This window comes from Halichoeres trimaculatus, unplaced genomic scaffold (assembly GCF_033239565.1).
Source record: "Halichoeres trimaculatus isolate MK-OKI-2021-1 unplaced genomic scaffold, fHalTri1.1 fHalTri1_scaffold_21, whole genome shotgun sequence".
NCBI classification, from domain to species: Eukaryota; Metazoa; Chordata; class Actinopteri; order Labriformes; family Labridae; genus Halichoeres; species Halichoeres trimaculatus.
In genome coordinates this window covers 13,491,079-13,510,475 of record NW_027437199.1, presented here as the reverse complement: position 1 = coordinate 13,510,475, position 19,397 = coordinate 13,491,079, and the positions used below count along the sequence as shown (strand labels likewise).

The following is a 19,397-nucleotide window of genomic DNA, read 5'->3' as shown; positions in this document are numbered from 1 at the left end:
TTTATATTATTTGCATGACAGGGTGTCATTTGCTTTCACATTTCTCCTCTGCTCTCTGCACCATGTATGGCAAAGTTCTGCCCTGACATGCTCACAGACAACACACAGAGACAAGCACACTCTTTATAGTGGACAGTGGGTCAGGAAAACCAGCATAAGAAATGCAAAACAAACTTCTCCCAGCGCCATCTCTGTAAAAAATGCAACAAATGCATCCCAGTTCCCACTGCTGATACTCCCCACTCAAATTTCAGGGTATCGAATTAACCAAGGGATTGCATCACCCAATCCTAAACAAAACATTCCCAATATCTGACCAACAGATGAAGGCAGATCAGTTTTTAGGGTTTTATTGTTCACAAAGATCCATTGGCAGTCTTTGTAAGTTTTTCTAGAAACATCTTTGTTAGCACCCTCAGTAAGACAAATCTCTTTCAAAGTCACTGATATTGCTCGAGGTGGGATGACTGCATTGTGTTACTTCTGCTACTTTTATGGCTCTAAATATGCACTAACACTTTTATTATTCAAAATGCACTGCAGACGCTTTGTAGCCTAACGCCAACAGTGCTAATTCTGCCATACTCACAAATGAGTGATGTGATAGTGCGCAAGTGACTGCAAGTGGTTTGTTGTTATATATGGATAATCATCAGCGGTGTCTGTTGAGTTAAAGCCTTGCCTTTCATTTAAAAACAAGAACTCCCAGGAGACCTTTACCTCAAACACACAAACAGGAACTGTTTAAAAATGTAGATCTGTAACCAATCTTTTAGTTCTTTGTTACACTGACATTACTTGTTTACAATGGGCCTAAATGGTATGCAATTTAATGAAGGAACCATTCCATCTGCTCAGCAGAGTAACAAATGAAATCACTAAAAACTCTCCTATTGCATCACCCCTACTCCCATTCACCCCAACAGGACCACATCAGTGTTATCCAACCTGCTGTTTGCTGCAGCAAACTGTCCTCTTCAGTATCCTATTCAGGGTTTTACTGTACGGCCATTGACCTCTACCTTGATACCAGGTATGCCACACTCTGAGCAAACCAGCACTGTAAAAGGCACAGCGATATAAAATGTTTTACTGAAAGTGGAATGTTGGGCCTTAGTGCAGAGACAGGATGCTTGGTCCATTGGTCCAGTTTGGGTTTCATCTGCAGTGAAAAGTCATTAAAGGTTGTAATAAATGTGCTTGTCCTCACCTAAGGGTGCTATGACAGATCTAATAATGTCCTCATTTCAGGTCTGATGCTTCATACAGGACCACAAAAAAGCTATAAGGTTGGTATGATGAGAGGCCATTCTTAAAATTGAATCTGTTCCACTGTAGCTCTTGACTGGTGGGAATAAGATGACTGTAGATAATTTAGCCTTTGTTATTGTTTGGCACAGCCCCTCTATGCCTGAGTTTCCCCACCGGTGAATGAGAGATTAGAGACTCCATGATAGAATGAAAGGCTCTGACTGCAGTACAGAGTAAGCTGCCCTCTAGATTTAGGTTACTTTAAACAGACCACCTAATTGGTAGGATACTTCGTTTGTTCAAATCAGTCATTGAAATTGTGTAAGTCATGCATACTGAGTTGCATTGCTAGTTGCAGGCATTGCTCCATTACTGAGTATTGTGTGGTTCTGTGTTTTGTCAGTGGCTGACATTAATGTGTGGTATCTACGCTCTAGGTTTCTTTGTCAGTATCCAAAGGGGTCCTCACCTCTAGGATTACACCTGAAGACCTGATTGTAAGAGGTGAGTTCTTGACCTCAGAACAAAGCTCATAAAGGTTGTAGGTCCAACCTGAGTATGGTCACGTCCAACTTGCCAAAGCAAATATAACACAGGAGCTGAAGACAATTGGTTGTCATGCTGTAGTCATTTTTACAGACGAAATGTCATCATAAAATATTTGGAGAACCTCCAAGAAGTGGATAACTAAAGTCTGTGGTTGTACATGACAGGTAACGGTGAGATGAGTTTAGTCCTGGAGTCCAGCAGCCTGGAGACCCTCAACAACGTTCTGGCCCAAGTGTCATATAACAGCACTGTCTACCATATACACACCGGTGACCTCGGTATGTGTCTTACCAAAAAGAAAATATATAAACCAACAAGAGGTGCAGAAATGATAGGCACAGAGGCATACATACACCCAGCTGTGTGTCTGTCTATATTCTTTTCTGTATTTTAACCATTACTTTTTGAATATTAATACAATTTTTGTCATGAAGTCGTGATAAACATCTAAGCCATAAATAATCTAACCTTCTCTGCTCTTAGCCTACTTTGACTTTGAGGGCCATCAAGCCGTGTTTCCCATCACCATCAAACAGCCTCAAGTGCCCGTCCTGTATGACATGGGAACAGGTAGGTGTGAGCTTGTTGTTGAGGATTCACTAATTTTATTTTATTAAAAATGTAAAGATACCAGACACTTTTAAGGAAGAATCTGATAGGAAATAAATTTGTCAATTCAGAAAAGTCAGTTGTACACTTGAGCCAGAAACTAACATTATCCTATGAGGGAAAAACACAACCCCCAAAAAAAGCACAAAGCAGAAGTTGAAACAGTAACAACATACTACTAATAATAATAACAATAATAATAACAACAACAACAATAATAATAATAATAATAATAATAATAAGAAGAAGAAGAAGAAGAAGAAGAAGAAGAAGAAGAAGAAGAAGAAGAAGAAACTATACTTTTACATTTTTCAAAATGCTATAAAGTGCCTGATGAAATAAAATGAGAAATTAAAAAGAAACAAAGAGAGGACATAAATGTGAGGTAAAAGAGAAATGTAAGGAGGAGCAGAAGAAAATACAAACATTTATAAAAGGCTAAATAAAAGAAATAAATGAAAGGATAACACCAGACAAACTGAGATAACAAAAGAATAAAAACATTTAAGATAAGAAAGGAAGAAAAGATCCTGCCCATGACATTGTCAAATGAAAAAGTAAAGGTAAAATCCTGGAGGAATTCTGGCGGTTACCTCTAAACAAACGTGTCTGTTTGCTTAGACACATGTACAGACAGTAAAAATGACCTTGCGCTGCTGCATAAAACAAGACTGTACAACTAGGTAGACATGCTGGTTCAGACTGAGGCTCTCATCAAATATTTTACCTGAAACCTTATGACTGGTGGTAATATTCTTTGTAAGTGTACCTAGATGAGTCACCATGCTGGCTGAACCAGGGCCAGCGATCATCACCACAGTGTTATCAACATTAAACTGCAAGGAATAATGTGACATCCAGCATGTTTTGTCTTTGATGCAGTTATTCAGTGTGTTTAAATGGTTAAAATCATTTGGATTAAAAGACAGATCAGTTGGGTAACATCTGCATAAATGTTATGGCTCGTTTGACTGTGACTGTAGTTATCAGCTCTATTTATCCTTTAATAGACTCTGCTTACTTACAGATGTCAACTCTCATGTAACCATCGCCACAAAGGCATTCCTGCGCTACCCAAGTCTCAAGAGGTTGATAAGCAGCATACGCCAATTCTACAGCAACATAACAGTCATCATAGCAGATGACAGCATTGAACCAGAGAAAATAACCGGAGAGCACATCCAACAATACATCATGCCTCCAGCACAGGTATGAACACACAAAGGTTTACGACTTTGTTACGTCTGTGGCTCTTTATGCTCCAACTCCAGGCTCAGTCCACTCTTTGTGAAGCTCTCCAAACTTCTTTCTTGGAAAACTTTTCAAGGCTACCTGTACATCATCCAATGTTTCCTAAATTAATGAAACATTTTTACCTTTCTCATCTTGAGGGGTAGTCAGCTGGCAATATTGATAAGCTAGGGTAAAGCTGAATTTGTTTGCAGATACTTTTCAACAGTGTTTAACTTAGCCAACACACAAAAAAACTTCTGTTACTTGCTTTTACCTTTAGGTGTGCTCAGCTGTCAACATCATAATAACAGGGAGAAAAACTAGCCATAGTTTCACTCTCATAAATTTACAGTTACATGTGAAACTAATTGTCAAACCCATTTTCTCTCTCAGGGCTGGTTTGCTAGCAGAAACCTGGCTGTTTCTCAAGTAACCACCAAGTACTTCCTCTGGGTGGATGATGATTATGAATTTACAGAGGACACGAAGATAGAGAAGCTGGTGGAGATCATGGAGGCATTACCTGAACTGGATGTGGTGAGAGTGATATCCTCTTTTCTTTTCCTCCCATTCTTTAACCTTACAGTTTACTTAATGTTTCAGCAGATTATTTCTCAATGCTCACAGCTTTTAAACCTTGATATCCTCTACTGCTGCTGAAGTTAACTTTTATCCCATCCGCCTGTGTTTTATACTGTATACCAAGTCTGCATTATCACTCCATCCAAGGTAATACTGATCCAACCAAAACTAAAGAAAGAGAACCCTGTTCCTTGTGTTGAAGCTGATTTTGTTGTTCATAGTCAAAACAAACAGTGGCTCACTTGTCACGTAAACTTGCCTTCTCTCCTCTCTAAGTTTGATGTCAGCTGATTACAGCAGCATTAAGTGGACGTGCTCACTTGCACTGTTTCTCTTTAGGTCTATCTGGGGCTTTAACCCACAACAAACATTACAATAGAGAGGTTTGAGAAGACAGGAACAGAGTCTGACCACTTCTTTTTTTTTTCTTTTTTTTTTTTTTTTATAAGGTTGGAGGATCAGTGAAAGGGAACCGGTTTTACTTCACAATAGAATATGAAGAAAGAGATGAAATAGAAGGGGGCTGCCTGTACAGAAAGTCAGGGGGAAAACTTCCTCCACTTCCTGGTTTCCCACAATGCTTTCTGGCCAACGGGGTTGTCAACTTCTTCCTGGCTCGAACCAATGCAGTACAGAAAGTGGGATTTGACCCTAAGCTCCAGAGAGTGGCTCATTCAGGTAGGTCAAAGAAGTTGTTGAGAATCCAGATCTTCACTCAGTGTTGATTATCTTTGGTCCAAGAGGGTGTTTTTACTGAAAGTCTTAATATCTGTTCCTGATCACAGAGTTCTTCATGGATGGGTTGGGCTCCTTGATGGTTGCAAGCTGTGGCCATGTGTCCATTGGCCATCAGCCCCGTATTCCTAATAAGGATGAAGACCTCTACCGACAATTCAGACGTCCTCCAAATAGTGATACAGAGTTCAAATATCAACTCCACTTTTTTAAAAACCACCTCAAGTGTATCCGCTTTGGATAGGAGTTTAAAGCCAACATCCTAAACCTGTGAATTATTTAAGTTTTAAAGCGAGAAGTAGGATTATGATTCAGTAAATTGACTGTTGTCATTCATGTTTATATTTCTAATATTGTGTCAAGAGACATTTTGTCCCACCTCTGTTTGTTTTCCTTTTTTTGTCTCCCCGATAACCTGTTACCTCCTGTACTGTTTTCTGAGCTAAGATGCCAATATTTGTTCTGAAAACTGTTGGAGAAGAAAAGAAAGAAAGATTGATTACTTCAGACATTGTTAGCTTTGAGTTGTAGTTGGTTGGTAAGTAAGTGTAATACAAAGGCCAACAAACCTTTAACCCTATGCAGAGACTGCTAACAACCCACAGAAAGAAAAGAGAAAAATATAGCGATATAGGAAAAAAAAATTATAATACCACTCTATGCTTTCAATGCTGATACAAAATGTTACATTCATAATTTATAGCTTCCTTGCATTGACAGTTCTGTGTGCTTAATTTCTGCTGAAACATTAATTTTGTAACCTGTTTGGTTTAAATGAGTGTGCTGCTGCTTTAATGAATTTGCAAAAACTAGTTTTTGAAATATTTTGTTTTCTAAATATTCCATAAGTACTATAGTTGTCTTTGTCACATTTTATTTGGCATTTGTTCACAATTATATGCATTTACAGATATGTGTTATGAAGGCTATTTGTCACAATGGGTGTGCCTTGAAACTTTTACTTGTCCTTTGGTGTGCCTTGTGCACAAAAAGTTTGAGAACCACTGCTGTTTGGGCACTTGAGTTGAACCTGCACAACAACAACAACAACAACAACAACAACAACAACAATGGAGAGATGGGAAGAGGGGAGATGCTAGTCGAAGGAAGGAGAGATGCGGAGAGGGGACCATGACAGAATGCACACTAAATTAAGTGAAACAAACAAAAAACAGGAGGTGGATCTCAGCGTGTATAAGTTTATACCAGAAATGCATGGAGAGATGCAGGGAAATGAAAAAGGGGAGAGTACAGTCTTCACACTCTCTATACAGTCTGTTTAAAGGCAAAGTGTTGTGTCTTTGGACGTTACTTTATTTGTGACTATACATAATTAGACATTGCCTATGTCATTTGAGAACAATTAGTATTTACTCGACCTGAGTGTTACTTTTAATTTTAAAAGTTTAAGATTTCTACAGCCCTGGACCTCGTGGATAAAACGTTACATCCCAGTTTAAATTACTGTGTACTTTTATTTTGAAGGACTGATTCCCCTAGTTTCGAATACCTTCCGGGGCGCGTTCTCTTGCAAGGATGGGGGCAGGCAGAGCTCCAGCTTCGGAGTCAGAAGACGACTTTAAAATGTTGAAGTCGAAAGACACCAAGGTGTCCTTACCGAAACATTCCTACTGGTTTGACTTCTGGACGTTCCTGCTCTTTGACATCGTGTTTTTTCTTTTTATGTACTACATAGTCCCATAAGAGGTGAGTAAAGTTTGACAGACCAGAGGGCGGCTACGGAAGTTACCTAACTATCAAGCTATGGCAGAGCTACGGTTCTCGTTACAACACGATACTTTTCGCAGCTCTCAGTGGGCTGCTTTAACATTGAATTGGTTTCTTGAATACTCAACCTAAACACTACCTACTGTGAGTCTTTGTGTGGGGGTGCTCGCTCAAATACTAACTGCAATTTCAACACTTGTCTTCAAAGGCCGCAGCTTATTTACTTAGTACAAGCACAGTTAACTGCCACGTAAATAAAGAAAGGCAGCAAAGTTACATCTTGTGTCGAGCTTGAGTATACCAATATTTCGTTTATAACCTACGTGTCAAGTAAAACTTAGACACAAGTAGGGTTCCCCACCTTTAGTCCTCATTGCATGTTTTATCTGGTGATAAACTCTAAAACTGAAGCATTTACAATATTTTTATGCACTGTCATTTTGTTATATCCTTCAAACATGAGGTCTTTTTTAAACATCAAATTTAGAAACTGCACTAAGTGGAGTAGCGGTGAAATGTGGGCGACACACTGAGTAAGTTTTGGGGACAGTTGATTTTAAGAGATTAAACAAGAGGAAACATGTTTTCACACAGGGACACCATTGGGCCCTTCATGGCTTCTACCAGCATATTTGACAATGTAGGAATGCTCCCTGGCTGTACTGCCTGTGACCAAACTACAGTATTTCCCCTCCAGCTTGCACCTCCACATTTATTGTGATTCTTTTCTCAGTGTCTTACTATGTCTGCGTGTTTGTGTTTTTTTTAAGCATTCTCTGGATGCTGCACCCTGAAGATGTGGATGCCAGTTCCTGTCCTGCTGCAGAAATGCTAACCCAGCTTCGACTGACTTCAACTGGAGCTTAATTGGACACTTTAATGGATAACTTTAACCATGGAGCTGCAAGTTTCAGAATTATGACGCCTTAATTTATTATCGGAGACCTGCACCTCATTATCCTGTGCATTGTCCATGAACTGGTCCCCTCCTTAAATAGACATTTCCATTCAAAATAATGTGTGTGAAGCATTCTGATTCAAAAATGGCATTGACATGAGGACTTAAAAATGTTACCAGTTAAATGATATTGATACTATTCCAAGTGTTTATTGCTGAATGCTCTACTTGTCTAGCATTTTACCTTCAAGCGGTCTTGTCTTATTTCTGATTTTATGTGTCTCAGTTTCAGTTTTGGAGTCTTGAATCTTTTGTTTTGTAAGCCATCTGAAGAAGCCTGTTTATCAGATGTGGGAGAGCTGTGATGGAAGTAAACTTTGCACAAATTGATGTGATGGAGTGATTACCAACAACTGCAAATTTTGCACATGGAAATAAAGTATTTTGTCTTACAGGTAATGGGTCAAGTCTTGTTTTTAATGTTAGAATGAGAGGGTCAGTCAACATTTGTGCATAATTCAATGTTACTTAATAAAAGAACACATAGCTAAAAAGATAACTCAGGTACCAAATATCTGGTAAATAAAACAGCAGTTTTGCAGACATTGCACAAAAGAAATTGATCTCATAACCTTTCAGTACCCCGCAGTAAAACTGAAGATAATAGGGCACACCAGAATCGTGACACTGCAAAGTACACCTGAGATACCTACTTAGTTACCAAAAAGGACAGTCGTATATTGTGAAGGCAGTCCTTTACACTTTCTACAACACGATTCTTAAAATTAAAGTTGAAATACTTAAAAGTATTAACAAAATTGGCCTGAGAGAGGCAGCATTGTGCCCCAAGGTATCAAAATGGCATATCTAAAGGGAGAAATCGAATACCAAAGGTTGACACTAACTCGGTGCTTTTATTTTGAAATTAGTTTCAGTGACGCGTATCCGTTATAAACAAAGCTAGCTGCTAGCAAAGAGCAAGGTCTTAAAACTTTGTTGAATGACTCGTTTAAGTGACTCTGGTTTATTTTAAACATGGACACCCCCGGCAGCTCATGTCAAGTGGAAAATGCTGGTTCGTCTTATTTAAATTTTCAATGTCGTAGCTAGGGGCTAGCTTAGCTAGAAGACTTGCATAGTGTCTTTAGCTCATAGTCTGAGCTGGCCATCAGATCAGGTTTAGTAAAAGGTGTCTTGTGTAAACCACAGCAAACTATGTGGAGAATCAAGCATTAAAACTCATATGTGAGTGGGACCAGTGTTAAAACAGTCTCATTTTCTTCCTTGTTGGCCGCAACTTCAGTTGTTTGACTATGAGGCTAGCAATGGCAGCTCAATAATAGCAGCTGTTCAATTAATATCTAAATTAGGAAGTTCTCGGTGTAGTGCATATGTAGTGTTGTAAACGTTTTTTAAGAGGTGAGCTGTTTTGTGTTATACACGAAAATATCTTAAGTGCAGTACTGAAGGTTAATGTTATTGTTGTATAGTGTCATAATATGAACTCCAATACTTGTTGTATGGGGATATTATAATCATTCCTAGTCTGTCTTTAACCTCAAACCAGCGTGCTTCAAAACTCACTTATCTCTCCAATCAAAGAAGACATTCAAATTAAAACTGATTTTTCTGTAGTTATATTTGCCATGCTAAATAAAATAGACAAGAAAACATTGCTAGTTTGAAAGGCAACAATGTTACAGACACTTCATTGAGGTCTGTCATGATCTTGATCCACTCTGTGTCCATGCTTGTGCAGACATATTCCTGCCGCTGTCATCATTGAGGCTGCTGATTCCCCCTCTGAGGCTACTCTCTGCAGCAATGTGGCAGGTTGCTCAGCGGAGAGATGTTCTTGATTATGATAAGCTGGATGAGTTTGTCACGTTGGTGACAGCAACAGCACCAGACCTGCTCAGTCCAAAGCAAAGAGGGAAACTGCTTCTAAGACTGAGAGCAAGAGTGAGTATTGTTGTTTTCTTTTTGAGTCTAAACTACCAATTTGAAAGGTGTTCATGTATCATCATACTTAATGGGTGTAGTCTGTGTTCTAACTCTCTTTTTGTGCACTCCGTTCAGATTATTCTTGAGTTGTGCAGAAATGAGGAAACAGCCAAGTCGTTGTGCATAGAGCCTCATCTGGAGAGAATCCGCCCAGCTGGATACAAAGGAGTAAGTGTGTGCAGTGCCTCATTGAAATCCTGTGAGAATGTGTTTGGTTCTATCTTCCATTGTCACAAACTCACAGAAGCCTCATATTTACTGGTTTGACAGCGTGTTGACATGCTGCTGCTGACTGTTTTCCAGAGTGGAGATGCAGAGGTGGATGCAGAGGTGGCTATTTTTGTTGAGCTTGTTCAGAAACTTTTGAAAGACCCCGCAGAGAGGGAGCATTTCTACCAGGCAAGCCAGCTTCATACATGACAAATCAGCAATTCTTTGTTTTTCCTTTTGATGCGTTATTTGTGGTTTTAAGTAACTGTTCCCTTTATGCCTCTCAGGAGGTTTTCCCTACAGAATATGGTCTCAGCTATGACACAGACATGCAGCTTCTTGTATGGGAGTTTCTGTCCAAACTAGAGAAACTCTTGCCTGTACCAGACCTCAGTCAGGTAGGAACTCTCCTCACTTACCAGTAACATGTCTGAATTTTTTTTTTTTTCACCAAATATTCTTTTTCCATTAGAAAGCTGTTAGATAAATGATTACAAAAACTTTCAGGATTTTAGTTTGAGTCCTGATGTGATGAGTAAAAGCTTTGGTTTTAAGGAATGTGACTTTTAAAATAAGTGTAAGAAACACAAGTACAGGTTACAGTTAAGGTAGATGAAGAGTTATATGTGCAAGTATGAAATATGCTTAGTTTTAAAACATTTAATGCTTTTCATCACAGACTGTGTCATGGCTGACATCCGCCCCCTCTGTGCTGAAGGACTGCTTACAACCACTATCAAGTCCTGATGACCTGAGGTCACTGCTGCAACACCACAAGTGCCTGGAGCACCTTGGAGCTCAAGGTAAACAGAGCACACTGCTGTCAAACCATTACAGTAGTAGGAGGAGGCTGACACCATCTGAAATGATTTTTACTGTAACTTTTTTGACTGGGTGTATGAGATGAGAAGGCACACAGGCATATTTTGTAAGTAAGTAGATAAAGATTATAAAATGCATCAAGCACAGGTTAGAGGAAGACACCAGACTAGCATTGAAAAAGACAAAATCTTGCAGAGAAACAAACAAGATCAGTTTCCCAAACAGTCAATAAATCCAAATTAAAAAAACACCCTGTTAGTATTATTTTTTTCTATTAAACTATGTGTGTTTTTTAATGTTAAACAGTTCAGGACCTATCTGGCTAGAACAGCTAAAAAGGCTAAAACTGTGTTTAAAGGCAACTAAGAGTAGTATAAATGGAAAAAGAGAAAGAACTTGCAGAAGTCTTGAGTGGAAATGAAGAAACCATAAATCAGTATTCTCCCTGTTTGTCCAAAACACAGGGTCCTAACTAGGGATGGGTACCTTTTACATTTGAAACATTATGGTGCTGGTGCATAGTTAATTTATTTATTTATTACACTTATAGAAAGATGAACATACAAAAAAGTAACAATACATAATTAATGGAACAAAAAAAACAACAGTAACGAGGCTTGTCGAGTAGCCCTCCACTCCTGGATCGGTACCGGTACTCAATGGTACCAGTTTTTGGTACTTTTGTGTGTGTTTATGTGGGAATAAATGTTTATTTGTTTGATAATAAATTCTCAAAGTTTTTCAATTTAACATTTATTCTTCGATATATAAACTTACAATGCTGTGTTCATGTCCAGCATAGAAAGTTGCTTTCTCTTTCACTCCCTCATAGTCACAAGGATGAGTTTAGGTACCTAAACATGGTACCTTTTGATTTTTAGTGAAATTGTACTCGGTACTACGGACAGAATCTGGTCAGTACCTATTATATTGAAGTACCTGATTCAGTACCCATCCCTAGTACCAACAAAACTAGGATTTCTGTTACCCTGCGCGTTTTAACACTAGTGGCACGTTGGTAGATAGTTTGCTATCAATAAAAATATTTTTGTTATAAAGTGATTTTTATGTATTTTATCTATTTCTATCTTTTAAAATATCTTTTAAAAACTGATGAGTGTTGATTCCTGCCTTTTTTAGATCAATACAACCACAAAAAAATTAAACATCAGCCACTGTGCTCTGTGATTTGCATAGGTACCACTGTTGAGATGTCCACCCAGGTCTTTGCGTGCTCCAAGTGCCCATTCTTCCACATGCAGGAGTCTTACCTCCTGCAGCACATCGAGCACAGTCACCCTGAGGAGTACAGCAAACTGCAGAGCGCTGCGGAACAGCCTGAAGCCTCAAGGAGGAAGATCCAGCGTCCTGAATTCCCAAAACCTTTCCCTATCCACGACAGGCCAGACCCACACAAGTGCCAGGAGTGCGGTAAAACCTTCACCCGGGCCTCAGATGTAACCCGTCACCAGCGGACTCACACAGGTGAGCGCCCTTACACCTGCGAGGAATGTAAGAAGGGTTTTAAGAACTCCTGGGATCTGACTAGACATCAGCGCATCCACACGGGAGAGCGACCTTTTCTCTGCTCGCAGTGCGGGAAACGCTTCACACAAATGGGGCTGCTCAAGCTACATTTCGAACGCACTGCCTGTGGCCAAACTTGCAACCCTCCCCTTGAATTTATGACAGAGGTTGTTGTCGCAGAGGAGACATCAGAGAAAGTGGGTGGTCAGTATAAATGCCAGAAATGTGGGGAGAGCTTTGGCAGCATCTTGGAGAGGCTGCGACACAGGCAGAGTCATGTGGTGAGGCGTCAGTACAAATGCTTGCTGTGTGAGAAGATATACAGCCGGGCATCAGACCTCAAGAGGCACCAGATGAAACACACAGGGGAGCGGCCATTTGCCTGTGAGTGTGGAAAAAGCTTCACGCATGTTTGGCTTCTGAATAAGCACCGACAGATCCATACCAGGGAGCGCGCATTTCCCTGCACAGAATGTGGAAAGAGCTTCACCCAGCTCCAGATCCTCAACAGGCACCTGCTGACCCACAGCGGCCAGCGGCCTTTCCATTGCTCCCACTGTGAGAAGAGCTTCAGCCAGCTGGCAAGCCTTACACGCCACGAAAGAACCCACACAGGGGAAAGGCCTTTTCTCTGCTCCACCTGTGAGAAGACGTTCTTGACACACGGGGAGCTGGTGAGGCATCAGCGCAGCCACAGTAACTTCAGGCCGTTCAGCTGCCCACAGTGCCCCAAGAGCTTTAAAACCAAAAGAGCTCAAAGCGAACACATCAACACACACACAGGGGAACGTTCATTTGCCTGCAACCGCTGCGGGAAAAGGTTTGCTAAGTCCACATCGCTTGTCCGCCATAACCTGACCCACACAGGGGAGCGGCCTCACCAGTGCTCACAGTGTGGAAAGACCTTTCTGACGTCTGGTGAGCTCCTCCTCCACAAACGGATTCACACAGGAGAGAGGCCGTATCCTTGCTCCTACTGCGAGAAGAGGTTCAGGTGCTCCTCAGACCTCAATATGCACATCAGGACACACACGGGGGAAAAACCACACAGCTGTCTGTTCTGTAAAAAGAGCTTCTCTACATCTACCAGACTGAAAAGACATGTGCGCACACACATGGAGAAGGGCGTTGTTGTGGAGACATTGAATCTTTGATGATGAATTGATTTTTTTATTAAAGATAAAACATACAATTCAAAAATCTGGTTATGTTTTTTGGTAAATTCCCCCAAAATGAATACGTCTTTCATTAAAAAAAACAAAAACAAAGAAATTTCTTTGGATGACAAAATTAGGGCCTGAAGTGTTCAACCATATCTGATAGGTTAAAGTCCCTTTGACAAATGTGAGGCCTCACCAAGTATTTTAATGAGGGGGTATTAAGCCTTTGTTAGGCTTCATACTGTCTCTCTGGTACCCCTGTCATAGCCTTACGTGATTTATAACTCTAAAAAATCCTTTATTTTTTAATACCAGTCACAGGATCTAGTGATGTCCCGATATAACTTTTCTTGGGTTCCAATACTGATACTCATACCTGGGCTTTGGGTATCGACGATACCAATCCAATTCCAGTTTTAAATAATAACCTGCATGCTCTACTGTGGGGTAAGGCTGGTAATGTTTTGAGTAAAGGACAAAAAGTGAGTATATGGACTTACTGAAGTAAATATTTGTCTAAACTAAGAAATGTTTAAATGTTAACCAGCAAAGCAATGCTTCAGAATGTACAAAAGTTCTATTTAATGCTAAACTTTAAATCCTGTAGATTGATGATGCAGCAAAAAACAAAGAAAGTGCATCAGAGGTTACATTTCAAATTAAATAGCAAAGAGCACTGGTTATAAAAAGGCATAGAGCTGGTTGCCTGGATCAGCACCATGGATCGGCCCCTTCCTTACTGATACAGGTCCAGCTTTGAGGGGTACAGATACAACATATAACCACACAGAATTATGTGGATCTGCATATCTTTAATATGAACACCAAACATCACTTGCACACTCATGTCTGACACAACTTCATAACTTCTCTTGCTGAAAAATCTCAGAGTGGGAACACTGAGGCCTGAAGCACAAACCATCACGCTGTCCCTACTTCTCAGAAAGTAACTCAAACACAGAAGCATTGCTGCACAGAGAAGAAAAACAGCAAATGTGACATCAAGGAGGTATTTTATTTCGATGTTTCATTTTTTTTATTTTCAATGATAAGAACAAATTAATTCTGTCTATTGGAAGACAGTGGACTAGATTAAAGTAAGGCATCTTTAAGAAAATGTAAAATTATATGACAGAGGAGAACATGATAGATTTTTGGCAACTCCAGCAGGTATTTATTTAAACCAATCATGAAATGAGCTGTGACTACACAAATATTGAACCATCACTTGTGGCATCAGTGAAAGAAATCAAGCCCTTTCAAATTAAAAGCCATTTTTACCCTTCTCATAAGTCTCCTCAGCACTTGGCCTTCTTGCAGTAGTTCTCCACGATCTCTGGCATGATGCTCTCGTCCTCCTCCACGTCCTCCAGCACAGTCTTACCAAGCAGATCGTAGATGTTTTCGGCTGGGATGCCGATGGGCTCAGCTACCTTCACTGCCAGCATGTCCTCGGTCAGAGTAGCTCCTTTTTGGATGCTGACTTTGGCTACTACTGACTTACCCAGCTGAAGGAAAGGAAAACAGAGAAGAGAAAATCACATTTGTCTCACATTTTGATGTATTTTCTTGTGGAGGAAGGAAATTGTACCTTCTTACAGAACGGCTCCTCACATGGTAATATCTGCTTGAAGCCGCTTCCCATGGCTATCTCAACCGTGCGGATGGAGCGAACCAGCTCAGCAAGCTCAGAGGGCTCCAGAGAGGCTGCATGATCACTTCCTTTCCATGTCTTGTTAAAGGTAACGTGACGCTCCAAGACCTTTGCCCCCATAGCCACAGCAGCAACTGAAACACAGATCCCACTCTCGTGACCAGAATATCCAACGGGAATATCTGGAAATTCTTTTTGGTATTCCTGCGAATGACAAGTTTGAGTGCACAAAATCAAGTTTACTTATCTGCTGTAGAAAAGGTTTTTGTTACACCTGCAGCACAGCAAAAATTAGCTTAGATAAGCATGAACACTAGAAACAGGCAGCATGACTTGTCCAATGACAACAAACTGCCACCAAACACCTCAGGAAATGGAAAACCAAAGTGGTAGGACAAACTGCTCAATATTGATATAGGCCAATGTTGGTCATTTTTTTAACATATTGGCATCGGCCGATGTGTCAAAGTGGGCCGATATTTACTCATCAGTTGCCGTCCATTTTCAAAGCATCTTGAACGATCTTTCAAGACCCAAATAATATTGTTTTCTATGACTTAAGCCCTGTTTCCACCAAGCAGTCCGGTTTAGATCAGTACAGGATCTGAGATCAGATCGGTTTAGTCTGGCACCCCTACAGAAGGGTGCCAAAAAGTGTGACGGATCATCTTGGTTATTTAGGGATCCATCCCAGGGTTAGTTGGTGGAAAAATGCGTGCAGTGCCGAGACAAACCAAACTGAACCGCTTGGTGGAAATGAAGCTTATGTGTACACCAAAAGTACCAAAGAAGAGTGGACCCTCTTTAATGCCTCTCTTCCTGTTTTTGATCCAAAAAAAACCTCAGACAAAACGTACTTTTTTGATTGCATTCATCTGGGGCGCTCCATCCTTTGATCCCCTCCATGGTCGTAATTTCTCACGATCGCACCACTCTCTCTTTTTGAACCACCTTGACATATCATCTCAGATTGTGTTTTTTTTATTATCAATATTGGAACCGGTAAATATTGGCCATAACAGCTATAATAATATTGGATATCAGTATTGGCAAAAAATTTCATATTGGTGCATCCCTAATTCTGACTCACAAAAGAACTGTTGCTGAAATGAAACCAACTGCACCTGAGCAAAGCTTAGTGCTCGATATTGGAAGCTGCTAGCATAGCTGCTGTATTTTAAAGGGATCCATCAACTTGAAATCTGACTGCTGCCACTTTCTCACCAGTATCACCCTGAGGTGGACATTTTTAAAGTCCAGGGGATAACAGCTGGTGCACTGCAGGATGGTGAAGTTTAGATTGTATTTCTTCAGTGTTTTGTAGACCTGGCGCATCCTCTCCAATGACTGCATCCCACTGGACACCACCATGGGTCTTCCTGAGACAGGACAGATGAAGATGTTCAACAGAGCTGTCATAAATTTAAATTATCCCAAGCCGTTACCTTTCACAACTGCTCTTTTACTCAGCTAAAAAAACAAAAACAAAAACAAATAGAAAAACACCTGAAGATTTAATTCTATACCTTTCTTTGCAATTTTCTCCAGGTAAGAGAAGTTGCTGGCATCAGTAGAGGTAACTTTGATGAATGGCACATTGATTTCATCCAGGAAATCCACTGCCATCTAACGAGAGTAAAATGAGGTTCAGCTTACACCTGTTTTAAACTGTCAGAAAAACCTTCTACTAAAAGTCTTTTTCTTACCCCATCTGTTGCTGATGCGGTGAAGAAGATCCCAACCTCCTCTGCATATTTCTGCAGTTCTTTGTATTGCTCATGGCTGAACTCCAGGTGGCGCTTGTGTTCGCCATAAGTGTCCCCCCAGGAGTTTTTATTCAGGTAGGGGCGCAGCAGGGCTTTCTTGTTAAATCGGCACGCTATTTCACTCTTCTGGAATTTGGCACAATCTGCACCGCAGTCCTGACGGATGGTGTAATTGAGGGTTAATGAAGGTAAGATTGATTAACAGTGTGCGACTTAATAATTGTTAGTCTTAGGGTTCATTTAGAGTCCCACAGTATTACAGAGAGTAACCAATACATAATGGCACACAGACCAGATATGTCTGAAGAAGAAGAATTCATTGAATGTCTACAACTCAGTTGTCTTCCTAACACATGGTCTTAACAAAATGTAATAGTTTCATTTAACCTTGGCACAAAGAATTATCAATCAATCAATTAATCAATCTTTATTTATGTAGCACTAAATCACAAGAAAAGTTATCTCAAGACACTTTCCAAAAAACATTAAGGGGTCTGTACCCGTTAATGTTTCTAAAACTTTATTAACAGAAACCCAACATCAAGACAGATAAAAAGTATCATCTCATCTTAACGCACCACGAGTACAGCACTTTGCAGCATGTAGCAAATTACAATGGCAAGGAAATTATTTCCTGTGGGCAGAAACCCCGGATAGAACCTGAGTCATGTTGGACAGACATCTGCTTCGACTGTCTTATAGGTAGAGAGGAGGGTAGTTTGGCTACTTATATCCATAAGTACATAAATAAATAAAAGTGAAAATTAATACAAAAATAATTGTGGAAACAGAATTAAAGATGCTATGAGGAGGATCTGTTTGGATTGCACTCCCTCGCCACCTTGTGGCCCTGAGTCTCCGCACACGGTTGTAAATTACTTTTAGTGAGGCGTGTGTTTGTTTTGGAATTAAATGGAGATCGGATCAAAACAATTTTTTTTTTGTTCAAGACAACTTTTTACTGGATACGATGCACTGAGGGAGGGGACTTATCAGTACAGTTATGTAGGGCTATGGTTTGAGAAAACGTAGTAGCCAGCTATATGTTAGTCCGGTGCTCCAACATATCTGTATGCTAACGTGACAATAAGTAAACATTGTCAGTTTAAACTTAGCAGCCTGTCTGTAATGTGTAATGTTAGTAAATCCTGATTAGCTATGTCCTGCCAGTCATCTACCAATCAGAGCTAACGTAATTCAGCTAACCTCACTCTTCATTTTATTGATAGACTCTCAAGTTCTAACAGACCTCTGCAGAATAACTGCTGTATGCAGGTTGGAATGAACATTAGCACTAACAGCTTAGCCCCTGTGTTATAGAGTGATACAGCTCGAGCTAAAGGATAATTAGCCTTTAGCTCGGGCTTTATTACTCTCCCATTTAGCTTTCTTCTGCTCTTCTGTCTTTTTTCTTTCAGTTAGGCTCCTGTATCCACCATCACCACAAAAATTAATCTGAGAAATCGTTTTTAGCAGATGAAAACACAGGTCTCTGTTTTTTATCTCTTCTTACTGATTAATCTGGTGAAACTGAAAGCTAGGAAGTAGCAATTTAGAATAACATGTAACAAGCAATACTGGCGCTGATAATATCATTTTAAAGTGTGTATTATGATCAGGCATATATCTCGAAGGGAGACTTTTCCAAGATCACTTTCAAAGTCCTCACAGCCACTTTAAATATCAATAAATATCAATAAACAAGTAAATAATAGCGCCCTGCTCTCATATTCATTTATTTTATGTGGCAATCACTTTCAGAATGAAATACAGCAGAAAATAATATTTAAATGACGGGGCGGTCTTAAGTGTTACTTGGGTTGAACTGTTTGCCTATTGGTGGATCCACATGTGAGTGAACACATCTATATGATGTGAGAACTAAACAGAGTTACCATTATAGGGTGTGATCAGTGCAGCATGTTTTGGTTAAGACATTCTAGCTGTTGTACATACATCCTGTTTCTTGTTTACAATCGGTTTCCCTCCCTTTAGTATGTAAACAAAAGGCTAACGTCTGAGAAATTAGTCTGTCAGCATTAAACACTTTCACTTATTTTATGACACAATAAAAACTTTATGGGCAACGGTATGTGTATACTCCTTAACACTGAAAAAGCCGTTTTTTTTTTTTTTTTTTTCCTGTAGAGTCACTTTCTATGCCACAGAGCAACATGGATCTGATATGTGAACATGCTGACAAACTGGCACCAGTGTCTGACTTCATATAACGTAAAGGGAAATAATGTAGCTGTAAGTTTACTGAAGGAAAATGCTGACTCTGAAGTTATAAATAATAATTGTGAAATAAGCTCTATTCATATTTGAATTTTAAAAAAAAGTCTGTGTCACACCATATGACGACATAAAACCCTGGATAATCAGTTTGGCGACTACAATTAGAATCAAATCTAAAATTTTAAATGCCACACAAAATTTTAAAAACTTGGAAAAAAAAAAATTCTTATGCTTTGACATCACTCACTCAAATATAACATCCTCATTTCGCATAAACTACTAGGTCTTATTTTTATTACCTTTGCCATCTTAATCATTCTCTTGGCAGTCTCCAAGTCTCCCTGGTGGTTTATTCCAATCTCAGCAATGATGAAGCACGGGTGGTCGCCTCCAATCACTCTGCCGGGGCACAGCTCAAACGTCACAGGCAT

General features: G+C 39.9%; 3 protein-coding genes across 3 annotated transcripts; 2 read left to right on the top strand and 1 right to left on the bottom strand.

Annotated features, from left to right (window-relative positions):
* Window positions 1-1,975: 1,975 nt before the first annotated feature.
* Window positions 1,976-5,363, top strand: LOC141810931 (beta-1,4 N-acetylgalactosaminyltransferase 2-like). The gene is made up of 6 exons (XM_074698795.1): window positions 1,976-2,078; window positions 2,284-2,370; window positions 3,437-3,618; window positions 4,036-4,179; window positions 4,674-4,902; window positions 5,010-5,363. The coding sequence occupies exons 1-6, from the start codon at window positions 1,976-1,978 to the stop codon at window positions 5,201-5,203; spliced, it is 939 nt and encodes a 312-aa protein (XP_074554896.1). The 3' UTR covers window positions 5,204-5,363.
* Window positions 5,364-8,497: 3,134 nt separating this feature from the next.
* LOC141810319 (uncharacterized) lies at window positions 8,498-13,358 on the top strand. The gene is made up of 7 exons (XM_074697730.1): window positions 8,498-8,660; window positions 9,345-9,547; window positions 9,665-9,757; window positions 9,893-9,988; window positions 10,087-10,197; window positions 10,479-10,602; window positions 11,819-13,358. Exons 1-7 carry the CDS (start codon window positions 8,621-8,623, stop codon window positions 13,300-13,302), a joined length of 2,151 nt encoding a protein of 716 aa, XP_074553831.1. The 5' UTR covers window positions 8,498-8,620; the 3' UTR covers window positions 13,303-13,358.
* Window positions 13,359-14,606: 1,248 nt separating this feature from the next.
* On the bottom strand, window positions 14,607-19,397 carry LOC141810802 (N-acetylneuraminate-9-phosphate synthase-like). Its single transcript, XM_074698619.1, has 6 exons — window positions 19,266-19,397; window positions 16,669-16,884; window positions 16,489-16,588; window positions 16,187-16,341; window positions 14,900-15,166; window positions 14,607-14,816 (listed from the first exon to the last, which is right to left on the bottom strand). The coding sequence occupies exons 1-6, from the start codon at window positions 19,395-19,397 to the stop codon at window positions 14,607-14,609; spliced, it is 1,080 nt and encodes a 359-aa protein (XP_074554720.1).